This window comes from Doryrhamphus excisus, linkage group LG12 (assembly GCF_037039965.1).
Source record: "Doryrhamphus excisus strain RoL-2023G ecotype Guam linkage group LG12, RoL_Dexc_Guam_v1.1, whole genome shotgun sequence".
Taxonomy (NCBI): Eukaryota; Metazoa; Chordata; class Actinopteri; order Syngnathiformes; family Syngnathidae; genus Doryrhamphus; species Doryrhamphus excisus.
The window spans coordinates 18,727,849-18,748,902 of NC_136368.1; the positions used below are offsets into that span (position 1 = coordinate 18,727,849).

The 21,054-nt window shown below is 39.0% G+C and overlaps 1 protein-coding gene across 13 annotated transcripts in view; it reads right to left on the reverse strand.

Annotated features, from left to right (window-relative positions):
• Positions 1-21,054, reverse strand: part of fmnl2a (formin-like 2a) — a 54,798-nt gene that overhangs the window by 25,785 nt on the left and 7,959 nt on the right. For all 13 annotated transcript variants that reach the window (XM_058081437.2, XM_058081436.2, XM_058081432.2 and 10 more), the window contains exons 2-5: positions 11,402-11,485; positions 6,529-6,609; positions 3,493-3,569; positions 1,302-1,385 (exon numbers count right to left, since the gene is read on the reverse strand). In XM_058081437.2, coding sequence (XP_057937420.2) covers positions 1,302-1,385; positions 3,493-3,569; positions 6,529-6,609; positions 11,402-11,485 — 326 coding nt within the window. The remainder of the gene's footprint in view (positions 1-1,301; positions 1,386-3,492; positions 3,570-6,528; positions 6,610-11,401; positions 11,486-21,054) is intronic.

The window sequence follows — 21,054 nt, forward strand, 5'->3', positions numbered from 1 at the left end:
CATGTTGGAATTCATGTTTCCCTACAATCGAACTGCAGCCCCCTCAGTGCCAGCAAAACACAATTATCTACACTATGTGTTGACTTATTGTCAGAGTACGATACAGTAAGGAAGAGGTACTATACAGTAATCCCTTGTTTATCATGATTAATCGCAGTTAATTGGTTCCAGACGGGACCATAACAAGTGAATTTCCGCAAAATAGGATTGCTTAAAGAGCATAGAAAAAAGCTTTTTACGACCCTCTTAAGGAAAAACATAGTAAGAGCCCTCTAGAAATGAAATAACACCCCTATAGTCAACTTTACACTTATGATATCCAATATATGAGACATAATCGGAGTAAATAAGCCATTTATGACATAAATAAAACTCATTATTGTGTGTTGCTATAAATTTGTTCCCGAGAAGAGCTGAGTGGCGGCCAGACAGGAAGTGATGTTGAGGGTTCAGAGTTGAGTTTTAGCTTGGCAGTCCATGTTTTTATTAGGGACTATTGTAGCTAATGTGAGATCATTCAAACCTGTAATTACAGCCTGTTGTGTCGGCAATTGCGTCTGGGGTGTGTGTGTGTGTGTGTGTGTGTGTCTCGCCGAGCATTACAGTAATAAGCTTTCTAATATATCACAGCCATTCTCTGGCATCACAGTATTTCAATGAGTGCCCATAAAAGAATAATAAATAGTGAAACTATAAACAGTACCATAAAAACAAACTAGCTGCATGTCTTTGATTTTAAACAACATTTTCAAACAAATATCTCAAATATCTGTGAAAATTCAAATTAAGCTTTTTAATGACAATTAAACACCACATTTGAAATTGCTTAATTGAGATTTTAGGCAGAGATTAAGTCAGAATAGTTCGGTACAGCAAGACTCTGTACTTTGTGGCATTTGGCAGAGTCTTGAAAAAAAGAGCTGTTCGTTTGAGTTATAATCTAGCATATGTTGGTTTTCATTCTTGTGCCGCGGTGGTGGCCATCGAGTGTAAACACACAACGATAGCTACCATTCATGATGTGGACACAGTAGAGTGACATATGGTGAGGTGGGGAGTTGGAATTAATCACTTAAGTGCAAAAGTTCTTAGAACAGGGGACCTCATGACTGACTAATAATCCCACCATCGATCTTTGAATAGAAGCCAAAGGACCCGAGTGACTTTTTCCAGCTAGCAGGCAGTAGTGTGTGCTGTGTGGTGACGCATCAGCGGCTCTGCAGAATGGCAGCATTGTGTTGGTTGTCACCTTTGCATATGGAGCATGGGGCAATACAGTGAATAGGCTGGCAGTGACTTACGTGACAGCGTACTGTGCAAAAGATAGATAGTCCACCAGAACATCCAGGCCTTTGTTTTCTTCGTTGAGGAACTCTCTCACCCACCTATAAAAAGTAAAAAAAAAAATTAAATATACATTAATTGCCTGCTTCAAGCACAATGGACACAGCAGGACAAAAAACATAGTAATGGTTTTGAACATGCATAAGATTACAATTGAGTGCATCCCATAATCAGTTCACAGTTCCACATGTCCAAAAGAAGTAGGAAATCCTACCCCTCCATCTGGTACTTTTACAATCAGTCACTGTTACATTTGTTCACTTCCTGCTTTCCATAATACAGTTTAAGGTTTTTTTTTGTTTGTTTTTTGTCCCGTACCGAAGTACAAGGTGATATGACCATACAATGACATAATGGGTACCATAATAAGTGTCAATATAGTGATATGTATAGCACATCATGACTGGTTCAAGACTCTTTATCCTTGTATTTAGCAAACATCAACTGCTTGTATTGTTTCTTGAATTGGCTCATCGTTGTGCATTGTTTGAGGGTCTTACTTAATCCATTCCATAGTTTGATTCCACATACTGAAATGCTATGGCTTTTTAACGTAGTCCTAGCATATAAGTGTTTCAAATTTAGTTCTTCCCTGAGATCATATTTCTCCTCTCTTGTAGAGAAGTATTGGATTCATAAAATCATAATAATCACCTCCATCATTTTCAATAGAAACTGTTTACAACTAGAGATGCTCAATATTGATTTCTTACCAATATCCAACATCCATTTTGCTCTGTGAAGCATATCACTATCATCAGAAAATTTGAGCAACTTTTTTATGACAAAATATTATATTATTATAATCAGAAGTACACACAATAATCAAAAGTCTATACACTAAAAAAAATCAACCGACTCACATAGAGCATCCTTATTTAGTCCAGTCATGAAGGCCTCCGATGGGACTAATTGCTTGCTAATGAGAGAAATTTGCAGGGTGTAAACATAATGGCACACAGGTATACAGAGTGCTACTGTGGAAAAGGACAATAAACTCTCCAAAGTGCCATGGCTGCCTCCTTATTAGCACTCCCATGGTGTTACTGTGTGTAGACTCAAGAGAGGGGTCCAGTAAAGCTGTGCCTGGCAGGACGGTTGAAAAAAAAAAAAAAAAAAAAAAAAACACCAGGAGGTGTAAGTCATGTTGTGCCACATGGTAATCATTACCCCGGGACGAGTCACAATCCTTCCATTCACCACATGTTGGGTGACCACTGAGCAACATGTTAGAAGTGCATCGACAATCTGCCATTATACGCAGCCACCCCGCCATGTTTTATGCCTCTGAACACAGGCAGTAATTATTCACTGTCTGAGAGGGCGACACCAGCGCAGCATCCCCCTCCTCCAGTACCACCGCTACCTCACTCCCATTATGCTAATGCGCCATTGTCTAATCTAGATTAAGAAGATTATTGATGTAATCTAGTTTACCGGCATAAGGTCTTGGGCAATTAAGTTAATCTTTGTAAACAATTCCTGGACGGCATTGCCAGGCAGACGTCATTTAGGGTTTTTGTTTATTTTGACGTCTGGTCTGTGTATAAACAGCATGTAAAACCATGCAATGAATAAGTTTGAATGTTTATGTTGTACCAGAATGTGATATGGATGTAAAATTGATTGACTGTTACCCAGAAACTGAAGTTGCAGCCAATGATTGAGTCACTCCCTCGGAAATGACGATGGTCTTCTCTTTGAACTGTAAAGTCTCAGTACCGGCTCTGTTTACAAACAACCTAGAATAATGCCCACAGCCTACAATGCCTTGCACGCGTCACGTACAAGTACCGTGAGATTTTGCTTTGGCTGAGTAATCCAAGATGGTGGCATAAATAAACAATATTTTGGACACTTAAGAAGTGAGCAAACCTAAGGCAAGCCAAGGCAAAATTTGGTTGTTGACCAAAAACACGCTAACTGAGGTGGATGTTAACCGAGGTACCACTATATTTGGTCATTAGAAAATAATTTAACACCCGACTTAAGTACTCGATTCACCTTAGTGAATCACTCAGGTGAATTCAGTAAAAGTCAAATCAGTAAAAGGAATCAAGATTCCCAACACGATTCTCCTTAGGTTTTCTGTATTCGACTTACCCCAAAAACACCAAAGAAGAGAATCCTGTTTAATGACTGACTCACCCGATATGATTGGTCCGTAATGAAATTTCCAGTTCTCTAAGGACTTGGGTGGACTCCTGAACTCTTCGCCTGAATTTCTAGGCAAGACAGGAAAGGAGAGTTAATATTTTATCAAGGTAACCAGAACGGTTCATCAATTCACAGCACGGGGTTGTTTGTGGTTGGCTTAAAATAGCGCATAGCAGCAGTCACAGTTAATGTATCTTAATGTAAAACCACTAGGACCAAAAAAATAAAGCAATGATTAGGTTCTCCATAAAGCATTTTTTTTTCTGGATCATGGAGCTTCCAGCAACCACGGAGCAGTAAACAACAAAAAGAGCTGACTCATTGGAAACAGTGAATATTTAGTAGCTCACATGATCTTGTTTACTCATGTTGGTTCCTTAAATAGCTAGAATTTTTCCTGGTAGCCAGATAACATCTACTAACCTAATTGGTAAAAAAAAAACATATATATATATAGTACAGTATATATATATATAGGGACAGTGCCATGGAGACTTTGACAAAACAAATGTGTGTGACACAATGATAAAGTCTTCCCACTGATTGGACTGAAGAACAAAACCTGTCAAATAAACAGTAGGAACAGTAGAAATTCAGGACTGTGTCACTTTAAGTGACTGTCACTTTAAGTGACACAATTTAGCAAACTACTTTGTGGTTGATGAATGATGTAAGATGTTATTTATGTTAGGATTCGGCCGAAGGGAGCATTTGCATTCTGGTGCAGTGTATCATCAAACGCTGAAAACAGAAAAATAAGCATTTTCGTGTTGCTACGCAGCAAAACATGCTCCATAGTAAGGACATTTGAAAGTATCAAAGAGAGTACAGAAGAGGAAACTATGACTTTTTATGTTTGAAAAATATGAGGGAGGAAATAATCCTATGTAAACTTCCATAGAGAAAGCGCTGTTCCTAGGCTGTGTCTTCAGGCTTGGGCGGTGTATGTTTGGCACACGAGGAGATGAGAAACAGTGTGTTTTTATTAGGGAGGAGCCCTTTTGTGTGGAAAGCATATTTCAGGGTACTGTGTAGGCTCCCAGAGGCAGAACTTCCCCCTCCCGCCGCCCCCATCCTCCTCCTCTCCCCAAGGCAACCCACACTCCACTTAAGTACAACCAGCTGCAACCAAGAGAAGGAGGCTATATGACAGGAAAGCAGAAAAAGAGCTAAAGTGTAGATTTCTGAGATTCTGGAAATCAATGGCTGATACATTCTTGAGGACTAGTTATATTGGAGTGCAACCTACTTGGACACCCATTGGCTGGGAGCTGCCCCAAGGAATGCACCGGGGCCTGTCTGTATGGAAAAGCCGAGGCAATGACCTCCAGCTCTCACTGCTGCACAAAGTAGCAATTGTTTGAGTTTGAAGAAAAAGGGGGATGGCGCAGGAATGTAGAAAGAAGCCCCATAACTCTCTCTTTTTCCTCCGGTGCCTCTTTTTGTCTCCTCCTCTTCCCTCTATCTCATTTGTTTTATTTATCCCTCTCTAATGTCACCTTTTTTTTTTCCTCGGGTCTCGTTTTCAATGTTCACTTTACCCTTCAAATTACCAGCAGTGCGCCCTTCAAGCTCTCGACGTGCAGAGTCAGCAATTCTGTTTTGTGTCAGCTAAACAACTCGAGAGACTTTTACTGTAACAACAAAATGACACGTGTTGACGCGAACAAATACAGCAACCGCGGCGCATTGTTGACCCAAAAACCAGTTAGTCAACAGTCCCATATGTCACACATAAAAAAAACAGACGTCCCACATTCCTTTTTGATGGCTTTACCGCCACCATGATCTAGTGTGAATATGAATATTGTCCTGGAAGCATGTTGGCCGACTACTGACTACTCAAAGTATGTAGTTGTGTGTTTCTGTGTCTTTAATGCTAATGATCTGAGATTATTATTATTATATATTTTTTTAACCTGTGACAGGGTGGGTATAATTTATTATGATTAAATATAAATAAATATAATAATAAAATAAAATATCCATGTGTTATAGGTAGCAAAAGCATAGGTAGCGGGTATATCTGCAGCTAATTTGGAAATCCCCATACAGTGTTTTTTACATCATAAAGAAAAGGTAATATTTTCCAAGCAAGGGTGTCCAAACATTTTCTAGAGGGGGTACTTTCATGCATTTTGTGCATTAAAGATGCAAGCTACCCAAATAAAATATCCATGTGTTATAGGTAGCAAAGTATAGGTAGCAAAGCATAGGTAGCGGGTATATCTGCAGCTAATTTGAAAAAAAAAAACATTTTCTAGGGGGGTACTTTCATGCATTTTGTGCATTAAAGATACAAGCTACCCAAATAAAATATCCATGTGTTATAGGTAGCAAAGTATAGGTAGCAAAGCATAGGTAGCGGGTATATCTGCAGCTAATTTGAAAAAAAAAAAACATTTTCTAAGGGGGGGGGGTACTTTCATGCATTTTGTGCATTAAAGATGCAAGCTACACAAATAAAATATCCATGTGTTATAGGTAGCAAAGGATAGGTAGCGGGTATACCTGCAGCTAATTTGAAAAAAAAAAAACATTTTCTAGGGGGGGTACTTTCTGAGATTAAGTACTACGAAAACATAAGTAGTACTTACTCGGCCCTCGGTCCAGAGAAAATATAGCCTGATAGACATTGGATTCTTTATCATCGTCCACATCAGTATAAAGTTCTTTATATCCAACTTCCTCCATCACATACAGTATCTTTTACAGTTTTTACAACTTTTCTCAATAAGTGATTGTGAGCCCGTGGTATCGTATCAGTGGTCCAATGAGCTGAGGCTTCTCAAAGTACACACACAGAGATAAAAACTCTCCTTCCTTTTCACTGAGAAACACTGTTTCTTGTTTTGTATCTAGAAAGTTGCCAATGTGGTTCAATAAGGAGCTTTGTGTGCTATCTTTGCTCAGCTGGTGGGACACCCTGTACAAGGAGATAGGAGGTCAGGGTGGGAAGAAGAACTTCTGGTCGTGGAACAAGGCCGTAGGAAACGGTAACATGTTAAGCATGCAAGGGTGCCTCACCTTTCTTGTGACTGCCGGGTCAAGGTAACTCTTCAGCTTTTGGATGTAAGTGTGAGGCGGATTTTTCACTTGGAATCGCTCCTGTGAAATGAAGAAGGTGAAAGGATTAGAGCAGGGGTCTCAAACTCAATTTACCTGGGGGGCCACTGGAGCTAGGGTCTGGGTGAGGCTGGGCCGCATCAGGTTTTCAAAAAAACACGCATTTATTAAAAACAGAAAAATGAATAAACTTTGCTTTGGTTCCAATTTTCTACAAGAAAAGCTCTGATAAAACATTCCACTGTTCTCAAATATCTTACTTTTTATTTTTCTGCACAAAATAAGATGAAAAATAAATAAACAAATCAAGAATAAAGAAAATCAATCAATCAGTAATAAATAAATAAATAAATATAATAATAATAATAAAACGGCAAATAATAAAAACTTAAGAAACCACATATAGTTGGTGGGTAGACATTATTTTTTTCAGATTAAAATGAACAAAGCATTATTAGAGCCCTGTAGACATGACAAAACACGACTATAGCCACATTTATACTCTTTTTATTTACAACATATTGCGCAACTGCAGGGTCTTGAGACACATGCTAACTCGCAAACTAGAGAGCTAGCGACCTAAACAGTAGCCTCCAAGTTATTTCCTTTAAACTTAAACTTAAAAACTTACCACTTCCACACAGATAGGGAGGATAACTATTAACAGTTATTTAACCTTTAACATGAACATTAATCAAACGTAATTTTTTCTGGGTACATGATACCATACAGCTTGCGCGGGCCGCACTAACATTAAACTTTCATACCAAGGCGGGGGCCTCAAACTAGTGTCCTGCGAGCCACATTTGGCCTGCGGGCCGCGTGTTTGAGACCCCTGGATTAAAAGGATAAAAATCAATTCACTTCTAAAGATTGAGAACAGGTCCTGATATAAAAGGAATGACTTTATTTGGCTTATTCATTCATGCTGTCAAAGAGAAACTGAATCATGATTCCATAAATACATATGGAACATATGATTCTATTGATGTAATTTTGCGATAAAAGAAAATGCTAAATAAATTCCAACTTTTGCACCAAATTTTTCCTATTCAAGCAAATCTGGATACAAGATTGAACCCATTTAACCTGACGTATTGATTGATGAGTGACGCAGCTTTTCTGGGAAAACTGCAACTTTGCTTTGCCTAACTCCGCTTCTCAGGCTAATATTTCCTTTCCCGCTTATGCCAAAACAATTTTGTGCTTGAAACGACTCTCTTGAGCATTGTAACTGCAACTGTACCGTCTGTTAAAGATTCAGCTCAGACCGGCTCATGTTTTTTTTTCCCTATTCTTTGAAGCCAGCACAAAGATGTATCAGAAATGCCAAGTGTCTGCAGACGGAATGACAAAAGCAGCGCTGCAATAAAGCTTACAGACATTACTGACAGTATTGTGTCTGCTGATGTCACTGCATGAGCGGTAAGAAGCTTTCAGCACAACTTGTCTTGAAAGTTGTCACCGAATGCCCTTGAAAGACCAGGTCCACCCACAATCAGGATCAAAGACAGTAGAACAGTTGGATAAGATGGAAGACTTAAATCCACAGATACCACACCCTCTCTCTAAATTTAGGACGCTTTATGTAGCGTGAGATTAGTGCTAATTCAGATCACTGAAAGGAGTGGGATTATTATTCTCATTATTAAGAACATGAAGATTTGTGTTTTTGTGCCCATTAAGTTCCTTCTTTTGGGATTATATACAATACAATTCCTAAATGGCATGCATGGCCTGAGGAGGCTAATAAAAAAGGCTCTCACTGTCTAACCATTCATTCAAGGCAGGTCACATATGGACAACTGAACCATGACAAAACAGTCGCATTTGCCAAAATAGAAATCTAGACTAAGAAGTATCAATAATAAAAAGCAATGCATGAATCAGCCGCAAAAGAGCAATGAATCTCAACGTGTTTTCACAAGACTTTTAATAGAGAGTCATATAAAAAATTATGCAATATATCATCTAGCAATACAAGTAATACAAACAATGGAGAGTCTTATGACAACACACTACAAAAATATGGTGTACATTACATTTTTTGTCACTTTTCTGATCTATAAATGTAGTTAGAATGTTGTATTCTCATGTTAAATGATGCCAACGCATCAGATAATGAGGTTTGCTCATTTGGAAGTGAGCCCTGAAAGACGTTTTGGATTTTGGGTCTGCACGCTCGGCTTTACAAAAAACATTGTCTGCACCTACGCATCACAAGTGTGACCAATCAGAGCGGAGTGGGCGTATCTAGAACAGGGCCAAGGGTGGAGTAAATTAAACAAGACAGTTTAGGCCGGAAGTAAGAATTCCATGGAAATACTGAGAAAGAGGTGTAGAATCTGGAAGATCTAGAAAGCTTTGTGTGCTGGTTATTGTGTACAGCTGCTCTATCGGAGTCCACAACTCAAATCAAAGTGCCATAATTGGGCCAAAAAGGTCCCCTTTTTACGACCAAACCGAGTGCCCTATGTAGATATAACCAGCAAAATATGTAGTTATGGGTGATAGATCTTTTTTAACATATTTATCAGACTATGTGTTTCCTAAAATTATTGCACATATTTAATCTTGTCTTATTATTTTTTTATCTTACGACCTTTATATCCATGGTATGTGCCTGCATTTGCAGGGTCTGTTATTCGCAGCATCATACCTGTCATCCCCATTCCCCCATCTCCCTCTTATAGTGTTGCCATGGTAACAAAGACTCCAATGACAAAGGAAAATACTGGGTTACGGTCTATAGAAGTAAGGACAGTGGTCAATTAAGGCACATTTCCAGATGTTTATCTCCTTATTTTTGTCAGAAGCTTCTCCATCGCTCATGCACCATCAGCTGGGTTGAACCAGCAGCCTGTTGATTACTTTGAGGACTGCTGTCACCTAGATGGAGGCTCATGTATACTTCAAGCATGAATACCATGCAGGTAATGCACTAAGACACTAATACTTTGCTTCACAGCTCATATCTCTCCCCACTGTTTGAGAAGCACTGAGTTAAGTTACTGTAAGAGTCCGCAAGGTAGAGATTTTCAAAAAAACGTCTAAGCAACAGTGACCTACTATTTCACTTAAAGCCTGACTGTAACAATAGCAAAGAAAAAACGGGCCTCTGATTGTCGGTCAGCCACCCTGTGCGCGCTGTGGCAGTGTACCCTTCAGGGTCAGCGGCTATCTATACACTCGGGGTGGGTGGTGGTCTCCTGATCTCTTGTCCGATTTTCTCTTCTGTTCATGAAGGCAGAAAAACTCTCAAGTCACGGCGGACGCTGCGGGTTGAGTGAAGCATTCAGAACACAGCTCAGTGCACCAGTGTGCACCCTATGTTATTTTCAACACGCGGCGCTGACGCAAATAACAGGCCGGGTTATTTAACCGGCTAACTGATGTGAGAGATCACGCTGCGCCACTTAAGCCACTTGAAGCCAGGCCAGTGTATCACGACAGAGAGAAGATTTAATAGATAAAGGAACCAAAAGGTAGGACAGGCGTATATACTCAGAGTACATTCAATCAACACAGCTCTTACAAGTGTAATGTAGACGAGAAAATAATACGGTTTGGGACTCCTGGCTATATTTTGCCTTTGCCATGAAGGCATTAAATCTCTAATGAATCAAATTATATAAAGAATTAAATCACTTTCCAAACGAATTTATGGTCAGACAGGAAACGTGGACGCTCTAAAGAAGCACAATGCTGAAAATGATCACATGATATGGCAAATTTCATGCAGATTGGATGATATGGACCGGTCAATGTGCCTTAACAATGTAATTGTGACTGGACTTGCAGGTCCAATCCCAGTGCAGCTGACAACGGAGGACAAGATGTTGCTCCACCAGAGCAACAGGTGGCCAACATTCTGCAGTCAAAGGGGGTGGGATGTGGATGTCAACAATATGGATACATGCATCCCGTGTCCGGCAGGAATAACACCACCACACCTGTCATGGTTAGAAACTTCAACAACAGGAAAAACAGGCAGTATTGCTGAGGCATAGAATCAATCTGACAAAACGCAATGCTGACATTGCCAAGAAGGCATGCAAGTTAAGGAACTAGGGGAAAATTCAAGGCACTTGGTGTGCCAACCTAAATGGAGGACCAGAGGAAGCCAAAATGTGTAGTCAAATTCCCATCCCCAGGCTACAGTTAGTTGTCATTCCAAATAGAAGGTCAGTCCTTTCTCCATTAGCGCCACGGTGCGTCGTCCTGTCTTTTTAGTGCCTAGCATCCATTATGCTGAACTGAGAGGTGGGCTTTATAGGTGTGCCAGGCTGTCTTCAATTTTCCCTGCTCAAGTCACTAAATTAGGTAACCAAACTATATGGATACTATTTTGGTTACATAAATTGTATTGCATCTCATGTGGTTGTGCTACTTGACATGCTTGCAATCATATATGTGGAATCAAACTATGGATTGGATTGAGTAAGACCCTCAAACAATGCACAACGATGAAGGAATTCAAGAAACAATACAAGCAGTTGATGTTTGCTAAATACAAGGATGAAGATACGTATCACTATATTGACAGTTACTATGGTACCCATAATGTCATTGTATGGTCATATCACCTCGTACTTCAGTTCGGGACAAAAAATAAAGAAAATAAAAAAATGTAATAAAAAAAAACTTAAACTATATTACGAAAGCAGGAAGTGAACAAATTTCCTACTCCTTTTGGACATGTGGAACTGTGAACTGATTATGTGATGCATTCAATTGTAATTTGATGCATGTTCAAATGAAATCAAACCATTACCATTCCCATATATACATCAGTGTATGGCATATTACGTAAGATCAAATCAGATGAACCCACCTGATCGCAGATGAGCTCCCACTTCTTCTCGTTGTCGTACTGCCGCAACAGGCGAGCTTTGTCTGGAGGAAGATTCATGGAGTTCTGAAAGAGACCAGAATGCCACAGTTAATTAGACGTGGATGATGAAATATCATCACATCGTAGGGGTCCTGTAACCGTGCCAGATTGACAACAAAGCTCAACACACAAAAAAGAAATGCGGTATTTTTGATACAGTACTTGTAATGGATTCTATTGGGTTGTTTTGTGCAAACAAGCTTATCAAATGTCTACAAACAACAAACTATAAAGGATGTATAGGACACCGTAAAACTAAACAGGTTGAGTGTCTATTGTTTTGAGAAGCAGATAACATTTAGCAACACAAAGTTGGTTCCCATTAGTTAAGTCCATGGAACAGTGGGAATGCAATGCAGTGGAATGTGTTGAAATCAATTTATTCTCATCAAAGGAGGCAATTTCCTAAGAGTAGCAACTGGGTCTGATCCGTAAGGATCCTTGAAAACGTATCCTGTCCAAGTGTACCAAGTGCTCCTGTTGAAACCACCACAACTATGTTTAGAGCAGACAGAAAGGCTGTGAAGAGCTATCAAAGAGGCGCTCAACATCTTTCTAAAAACTGTGCTATGTAGGATCTGATGTACAATCTGGCACTTCCAGATAAAGTTCTTACTTCCTTTCAACTTTCTCCTGATAGCAATTCATATGTTACTGCTATTTTCTGACCTCAGAAGTGACTTCCCAAAGGTGGGATACATCTAATTTGATCCATGTGTTGATCATCAATCCATGTCTGAAAAAAATATCAGGCCAACCCTCAAAAGTTTTTTACACAACTGCTTTGTTTTACTTTCTCTTCGTCCCGTCGTCAACATCTGCTTTGCCTCTGAGTAGTTTGGTTATGACTGCCCACCCATGATTCACTCTGCTCTGCATGTAAACAACAAAAAAAAACAATTGACCATTTGATTGTGTTGTCTGGATTATGTAAAGCCGCTTCACACCTGTAGCTCACTTTTTCTGGTCCACATCAGTTGACAGGTTTGTAAACTTGGTCCCTTTCCCTAGGTTCAGTGTTTGTGTTTTTTAAATCCAAGCAAACCAAAAATGTGTTACATCAAAATCATGTGACATCACTCTCTTTTCTGATTTGTTACAAAAACTTTAACAGGAAAAAGGTGTGGCATGTGGAATACTGAGTGAAACAACAGCAATGAGCAGAGTGGATCGAAAATTGCCTTCAAAAGACCATATACACTGCCACTCAAAAGTTTGGGATCACTTGCAAATTTCTTTGTTTTCCAAAGAAAAACACATTTTCATTCATTTCACAAATTTTTTTCCCATTTCACAAACATTTTTATCCATTTCACAAACAAAATGAATCAGATGATTTTCAAAGAAGGATGTACATTTTTGCATAGAGGCCTACTATCAACAACTGTCAGTCCTCTGCATCAATCTCCTGGTATGGCTGCTAATCCAAGTTCATCATTTTATAAGGATAATAGATTATTAGAAAACCCATCTAAAAATCTAAACTAAAACTACAATCTCTTACCATGCTGTTTACTACTCCCTTCAGAGAGCAGCACAAACTGGGTCTAACAAGGACAGAAAAACGCTGCACAACTGTGCAAGTAGACAAATATCTGAGAGTGTGTAGTTTAAGACAAAGACGCCTCACAGGTCGTCACCTGGCAGCTGCACTAAATAGTACCCGCCAAACACCGGAGTCAGTATCAACATTGAAGCGGTGACTTCAGAATTCTGGACTTCATGGCAGGACTGCCAAGGAAAAAGCCATTTCTCAGACTGGCCAAAAACATTTCCAAGTGTATATATATTTTTCAAAATATATTTTCTAAAAATGACATTTATTCTATTCCCAGTCTAAAGATTTATACATGCAAATGAATCAGAGCTTTTCTTACTGTCACTCACACAGACTGAAAAAAGTGCCTCAAAGGTATGGCAAATTAGTCAACAACAGAGGAGTCATAATGCTAATTTTAAATCAATGGATAATACATCCTTTTTCCAGCAATTTACAGAAAACACATGACAGTTTGATACAAACAGACCAAAGGGTGCGGAGAATGAAGTATTTCTCATGTACCCTCAGAGTCTGCACGGTTTACCCGTTAAACAACTTCATTCAACTTCAATGTGAGGTAAATTTGTTGCAACCGGCAAGGAGCTGTAAAAAGCCATTAGCTTAACTAAAAGTGGTTTGGTTCTGGTTCATAAAAATGTTTCCACCGCTTTGAAAAAACAAGCAAATAGTGCCACTATGCACTGCTCAGCTTGGGGTTCTTTTTTCCGCTCTCCGTGATTGGATGGCCCAGATCATCTATCAATGTTTTGTCTCCGCTTTTTCTGCATGGATTTTCCAGCAGAGCTCTGAGGGGGTGTGCTAAGGAAAGATGGATAATGTATATCCTGGCATGAAGTCTTTTTCATGTATGAATAATGTTGAGTCAGAGTCAGATGCTGAGAGAGCATAGTCTCCAACTGGCTATTTTATTTGTCACTGTTATGTATTATTGTCTTACTATGTGATTAGTCTATATGGATGTCTAATAATGAAGGAGTGCATCTGTAAATTAAAGCGTAACATTGTAAAAATATGGCAAATATTCCACTTGCAACCTAACAGATTCATACAAATGAATGGGAATCAAAACTTGACAAGGTAGAGGATTGAATATAACAGTTCATGTGGAACAAAGAAAGGTTTCAGTGCACACAAGTCGTCTCTGGAAGACTGAGCAGGAAATTGAATTAGTATTCAGCAGATGCTTGGAGGCAACAGATTGCTGCCGGACTGAATGCTGGGAATCAGAGAGACCAGCCTAGTTTCTTCTTCCTGTCCCACATTCAAAACAAAATGTAACACCTGGAAGCACAGTCACATTAAAAACTATTTGCTGTGTTGTGTTTGGCGATGCAGTAGCTTGGAAATAAACCAGTCTGTGGAATCTAACATTGGAAATGTGTTTGATCTCAGTCCGACGTTATGGGTGCACTCAGCTGATTGGTAAGGGTCCAGGTCAAGTACCACGAGCCTACTTTGTGTCATCCAAACACTAATGAACTGTGACAGACATTCAGCACACCACAGTCACGCTACCTTAAACCAACAACCATTTTTTGGAATCTGAGGGTCAGTTGGTTTGAAGACCAATTAAAGAGTTTTAGACCATGGGAGAGGCAACATTTTTGTAAAGTGACGACATAACCTTAAGTATCACAACTCAAGTGGCTTGACATGCCTAAGCGGTTCAGAAATTCTTGAGGTCAATTGATAACACAAACATAAATGATATTGATGCGGTGTTGCGGATAAAGATGGGCCATTTAAAAGCACACCAGCATGACATATGTGACTCATAAGTGACGACTTCACTCCCTAAATGTACTGCAAAGAAGGTCAGTAAGGATAATTCATAATGCCGCCTACAGAGAACATACTAACTCCTTGTCTCTAAAATCACAAATACTTCAACTTGCTGATATAGTTCATCTTCAAACAGCTAAAATAATGCATAAGGCTAAAAATAGTTAAAGCTAAAAATGTCATCCAATACTTCTCTACAAGAGAGGAGAAATATGATCTCAGGGAAGAAGTACATTTGAAACACTTCTATGCTAGGACTACGTTAAAAAGCCATAGCATTTCAGTATGTGGAATCAAACTATAGAATGGATTGAGTAAGAGAGCCAACGATGAGCCAATTCAAGAAACAATACAAGCAGTTGATGTTTGCTAAATACAAGGATGAAGAGTCTTGAACCAGTCATGATGTGCTATACATATCACTATATTGACACTTACTATGGTACCCATTATGTCATTGGATGCTCATATCACCTCAACTATATTAGGAAAGCAGGAAGTGAACAAATGTAACAGTTACTGATTGGAAAAGTACCAGATGGAGTAACGACACTTACTATGGTACCCATTATGTCCTTGGATGGTCATATCACCTTGTACTTCGGTATGAGGTGCATTATTAAAAAAAAAAACCTTAAACTATATTAGGAAAGCAGGAAGTGAACAAATGTAACAGTTACTGATTGTAAAAGTACCAGATGTAGGGGTAGGATTTAATAAGCTTTGCTTCTTCCTACTCCTTTTGGACATGTGGAACTGTGAACTGATTATGTGATGCATTCAATTGTAATCTGATGCATGTTCAAATGAAATAAAACCATTACCATTACCATAAGTGCATTTATTTAATAGTCACTGCACAAGAACAAAAATATCACATCGTCTGGCCCCAGTTTATTGTCAGTGACAGTGTACAGTGTCAGTGTGGGGGCAGAAAAGAGAGGGTCGGGGGGAAAAATGTGTTAAGTGATACCATACCATTTTAAAGCATTTTTTCTGCTACATCCTACAGACGTAACATATCCCGTAATAACTCATCGCCCCACAGCTGCTGCTTGTAATTTTCCGGGGCAGCTGTTAGACCCAATAAAGCCAAAAAGCAGAACACAAAAGTGTGTGAATGGCAGAAATCACTAGTACAAGTTCTGATAACACACAAGCGCAGCTGCATCCAACTGATACCAAGCGCTGCAAATTATAACTAACATGGTTGGAAGCAGTGACCCAAAGCATGAGACACTTCCCACGGGGGAACTCCAACCGCCTTCACTGGCAGCTGGCCCACATCTGTACTACAGGTTAGTCAAGTCGGAGACACCATGGTTGCGTTCTACTACAATCTCTTCTGTACGTTACTGCATCCTCTTGTGATGTGATGCTCAAACTACCGGTGCCCTGATTCATCAAAAAGAGTTGTTGCTTATGCTTTGACGCACACTAAATGTTTATTTGGAATGTATTCAGCTTTAATTACAACACATGTTTGCGGTGTTATGCCTCAAGCCTATCCCTAGAGCTTGCTACAAAGAAAGGCCCGGGGCTTGCTCCTATCGCCGCGGTATGTTCCACTATCACCTAAATACATCAGCAAACCACTCTTGTTTTGTTAATAGTAGTATTATGGTATTTGTTTAGGACTAATCTAAAGGTACAGTAAAAAAAACTAAGAATTATCGATTCATGGTATCGGCCTTGAGAAGCAGAAGGACATAGTGCATCCCCTTTTATGCCAATTTTTTAAATTAAATTTGTATTCCTGTCATCCATCCAGCCATCCATTTTCTATGCTCACTTATCCTCACCTTTCTCTCATTCATACACTGAAAAATTCAAGTTAAACACAACTGAAAATGATTATCATCAAAACAGATTACATTAACTCCAAGCATGTATTTTGATTTTCTTTCTTTTTGGACATGTTTTTTTTTAAAGAACAATGTTGAAGAATAAAGACAATAAGAGTATAGAGTGTCGTACGTTTTGGTTTTTGTTGAAAATTGTTACCAAAAATGATCATCAATGATCATATAGCCAAACATTGTAGATAAAAAAAACTAGTCACATATTGTCTTGACGTGGTTGAACAGGTAACAGTAAAAAAAAACACATCTCCAGCATGGTTAACTTATATTTAAACTTGTATGGCTGTAAGATTTTCAGTTGGAAAACAATGGCCTCTTACTAGCCCGGGATAGCCATAGCAGCTTTTACCTGTGAAGGGCCAACCATAGTTCCCAATGAGAGGGTGAGGCAATACGTCTAAAAGGTACCCTATTTACATTTATAACACCCTTCTTTTATATTAAGTCTTTCAAGAGTCCCACACTGAAGTTTCGCTTCCTGTCTACATTTACGCACTCGATTAAAGAAAACAACTTAGATTACCGAACTAACACCCAGTTAATCCCTCCCTACTCCAGGTGACACTTGGAAGAGTCCAATTAAGGTGATCAGCCTCTGGCCTGCACTCACATGGGCGCGCCTCCATGTTTGTGCCCAGACCAATCACCTCAAAAAAAGAAGAAACTGATGAGAAATTAGGAACAAAACCAATGACTTGTAAATGAAAAACTAACTAACTAAAGTGGCAATTAAACAACTTAAATGGCAACCAAATATAATCAAAGTACTAAACAGAATATATATAAATAACAAAAGCCAACTATATACACAAATAGAAACCTGACAGTTGTTTATTTTAATGGAAAATATACCTGCATCATCAGTGCGCCAAAGGTGAATTTCTAGTCCATTTAGTCATACAACAGACTGGATTTCTCAAAGCTTAACTTTGCATACTGGGGCCATTAACCAAATATTTGTGGCATTTTGCTGTATGCTTTGGATCCTAAAAATGAGCACCCAACTGATAATAACTGCACATTGCAAATGAAGTTGCTACAACAAGGAAGCAAGTTGAAAGCCTGTCACTTGCAGGTCTTCATTTATTCACTTTCTGTCTCTGCTTTTGCACCAGTATTCTTGCAATATTCAAAAGAATTCTGACATGAAAGTGCTGCAAAAAAAGGGCACAGCTCCGCAAGTTAGTGGATGGTAGTTTGATCCCCAGCGCCTTCAGGCTATCGGACTATGCAGTAGCTGCCTCTTGCAAGGAGGAGCTTTATGTAATTTAAGACAAGCAGACGTTCCGCTAATGGCTGCTGCTCTATGTTCATATTTATCTCCCCTCAGGCTCAGACTCTGAGATACAAACAGAACCAATTAGGATACACAAATCTTCTCATTAAAAAATATTGAGTCATAAAAAGGACCAAAAATAGGCAGCTGTCTTAAATCCCACCAACCACCCACCATCTCCCAGGAGGTCTGCAGGGGCACAACCTTCCCAACACAGCTGGCTGGAGGAGCTAAAAAGAAAACAGGCCACATGACAGGCATGCTTCTCTCTGATATTGCTGTGTAACGATGCTGCCAGTGAAGACCATACTGAGAGGTTGTTGGGATGTCAGAGACCAATATATATACCAGCTATATACCATCAACCCTCAGGTTTTTAAACACCACAGTTATCGTATGAGTCAGCTTTCTAGGGAAATCTTAGCCCAAATTTTGTAGCTGTTCTCCTACAATAGCCAATATTCCAATTGGGTTCAGTTTTGGGGCTCAAACGGAAAGAATTTAACCTTTGTATACACCTCATTCCGAAAGAAAAGTGCCAATCCGAAAGAACATATAATCTGATTGAGGTATCTTGTAACCGCTCAAACGGAAAATTGATTTTAAAAGATGAAAAATGTACAACAAAAGGTTGTACAGATTCAAAGTATTAAAAATAATAACTTTCCACATCAGCTGTTCATCCTATATTTATCGTATGTGGTCAACATAGCACTGATATCGTAGTATCGCATGAAAACTTGCATAATAGCATTTGCTTTAATGATCTAATGGAGAAAAAGGTTAAGTTGCAACGTGATGAATATACTACTCACACGACACGCCACAACAAGCCAACGAGCCAAGTCATAAGAAACATTTGTAAATTGCTCAACCCTGCGGAAATGACTCCCTGACACTCGCAGAAGGTGTTTTTTTAACATGATGATCATCACAAACAGAAGATCAATACCAGAGCTATTAGACTGGAGTAAAAAAAGCAGGGCAGCATTGAGGCATACACTGTCCAAAGTCCATCAATCCTCCCTTCATTATCATAGAATGCCAGTGTAATCCGTAATGTTTTGTGGGACCACAGGTGTCCCCCGTCTGTCCTCAGATTAGCATGGTAATCCCCAGGAAACCCTCCACCCACGCACCCCCCCCCAGCTCAACTCAGACACCGCCTGCATCACGAGAGTACTGTTTATATTTGTGAAGCTGTTCGCCAGTTGAATACTTTACGTTGAACAAATGGTGCAAGGTTGATGTTTTGTATCTGTCGCCATGAAAGTCCACTCATTGTCATCACTGATGATGAAGCTTTTATCAATCTGTAGATATATATATGGAAATATGTGGAAATATGGGGTAATAACTATAAAAGCAATCTTCACTCGCTAAATGTACTGCAAAAAAGGTCAGGATAATTCATAATGCCGCCTACAGAGAACATACTAACTCCTTATTTCTAAAATCACAAATACTTCAACTTGCTGACATAGTTCATCTTCAAACAGCTAAAATAATGCATAAGGCTAAAAATAACCAATTAGCTAAAAATGTCATCCAATACTTCTCTACAAGAGAGGAGAAATATGATCTCAGGGAAGAACTACATTTAAAACACTTGTGCTATGCTAGGACTACGACTACTAGGACTAAAAACTGTATTATGGAAAGCAGGAAGTGAACAAATGTAACAGTTACAGATTGTAAAAGTACCAGATGGAGGGGTAGGATTTAATAAGCTTTGCTTCTTCCTACTCCTTTTGGACATGTGGAACTGGGAACTGATTATGGGATGCATTCAATTGTAATCTGATGCATGTTCAAATGAAATAAAACCATTACCATTACCATATATATATAGATATAGATATAGATATTTATATATATATTCGGCATGATGGATGCCTCAATGTCCTCAATGTTATTAAATTATGGTAGATTCAAGAAAAACTAAGAAGTGTTGCGTTTATAATTTTGTTACCTTCTTTGTGACGCCCTACCTACAATTAGAATATTCAAATTTAAAGAAACAGTATGCAAAGTTCCTTGAGGTGCCCAAAGCTGATTCAACAACTTTTGCACAATATTGTGAGCTGTGAGTGGGTGGACTCAAATAGATTTTTTTTTGGTGGAACATTTTCCATGAAATAAAACAAAATAATACACACAAACTCACTTTTTAGTCATTGAACAAAATAGCAAGGACGTAATAGACAAATGTTCCCCTTGATAGAGGGGATGCTTTCCAAGATGGGTAGTTTCCAAAGTACAGGAAACAACATGGAGCTCGATTTGGAGCAGCGGGGAGCTCTCCAAATAAAACAAGTGTTACTTGAGCGTAGAGGAAGTCTGATCAGATGGCCAGATGTTGAAGTTGCGAAAGTGTGCGGACCGTGAAGCACTCCATGGTTTCGTTCCTGAAAATTGTTGCGTCACTTTAATAATTGGCAATCAAAAAAAAAAGAAAGGTTGTATTATTACAAAATGAGTATGAAAATCAAGGCAAGAATGTGAACAGGAAATGACTCAGCCACAAAAAGGATATCTGGATCTATGAGCTGGTCTAATTGACTACCGCTGCTAAGTATAATCCTACAGATCCATTAATCCTGGTCTTCAGTTAATCACAGCATAGCAACATATGCAACCATGTCATAACGGGACAGTTTTATATAGCGGGGAATTGCTTCGGTGTTGCAGTACAGTACAATACTACAATACAAATACTTTGAATAAGAGTGACGCACACATTCAAAATTTGACTACCCTTAAAAACTGCAATATTTGGACTCTGATACCTTGCGAAAGATGAGTTGCAACAACAATCAAAGGATTCACTGGCATGTTTTTCTTTGACTTGGGGTTTTTTCATTCTAAGAAAAGAACCAGCATCAACGAGGGACATTAAGAGAAGAAAGTGTGACGATTCCCAGAACGTTTTGTGAAATAGTACCAAGTATAATCCCTTGAAATGGAGTCAACTCGCCACTTTTTGATACATTTGGTACAGTTGGTTTTGAAATCGTACACATCAAAGCTAGACCAATGTCCTTGAACAAATTGTTCAAGGTTCAATTGCTACAAATATGCAATAAACGCTTGTGTAATTTTCCCGATAATT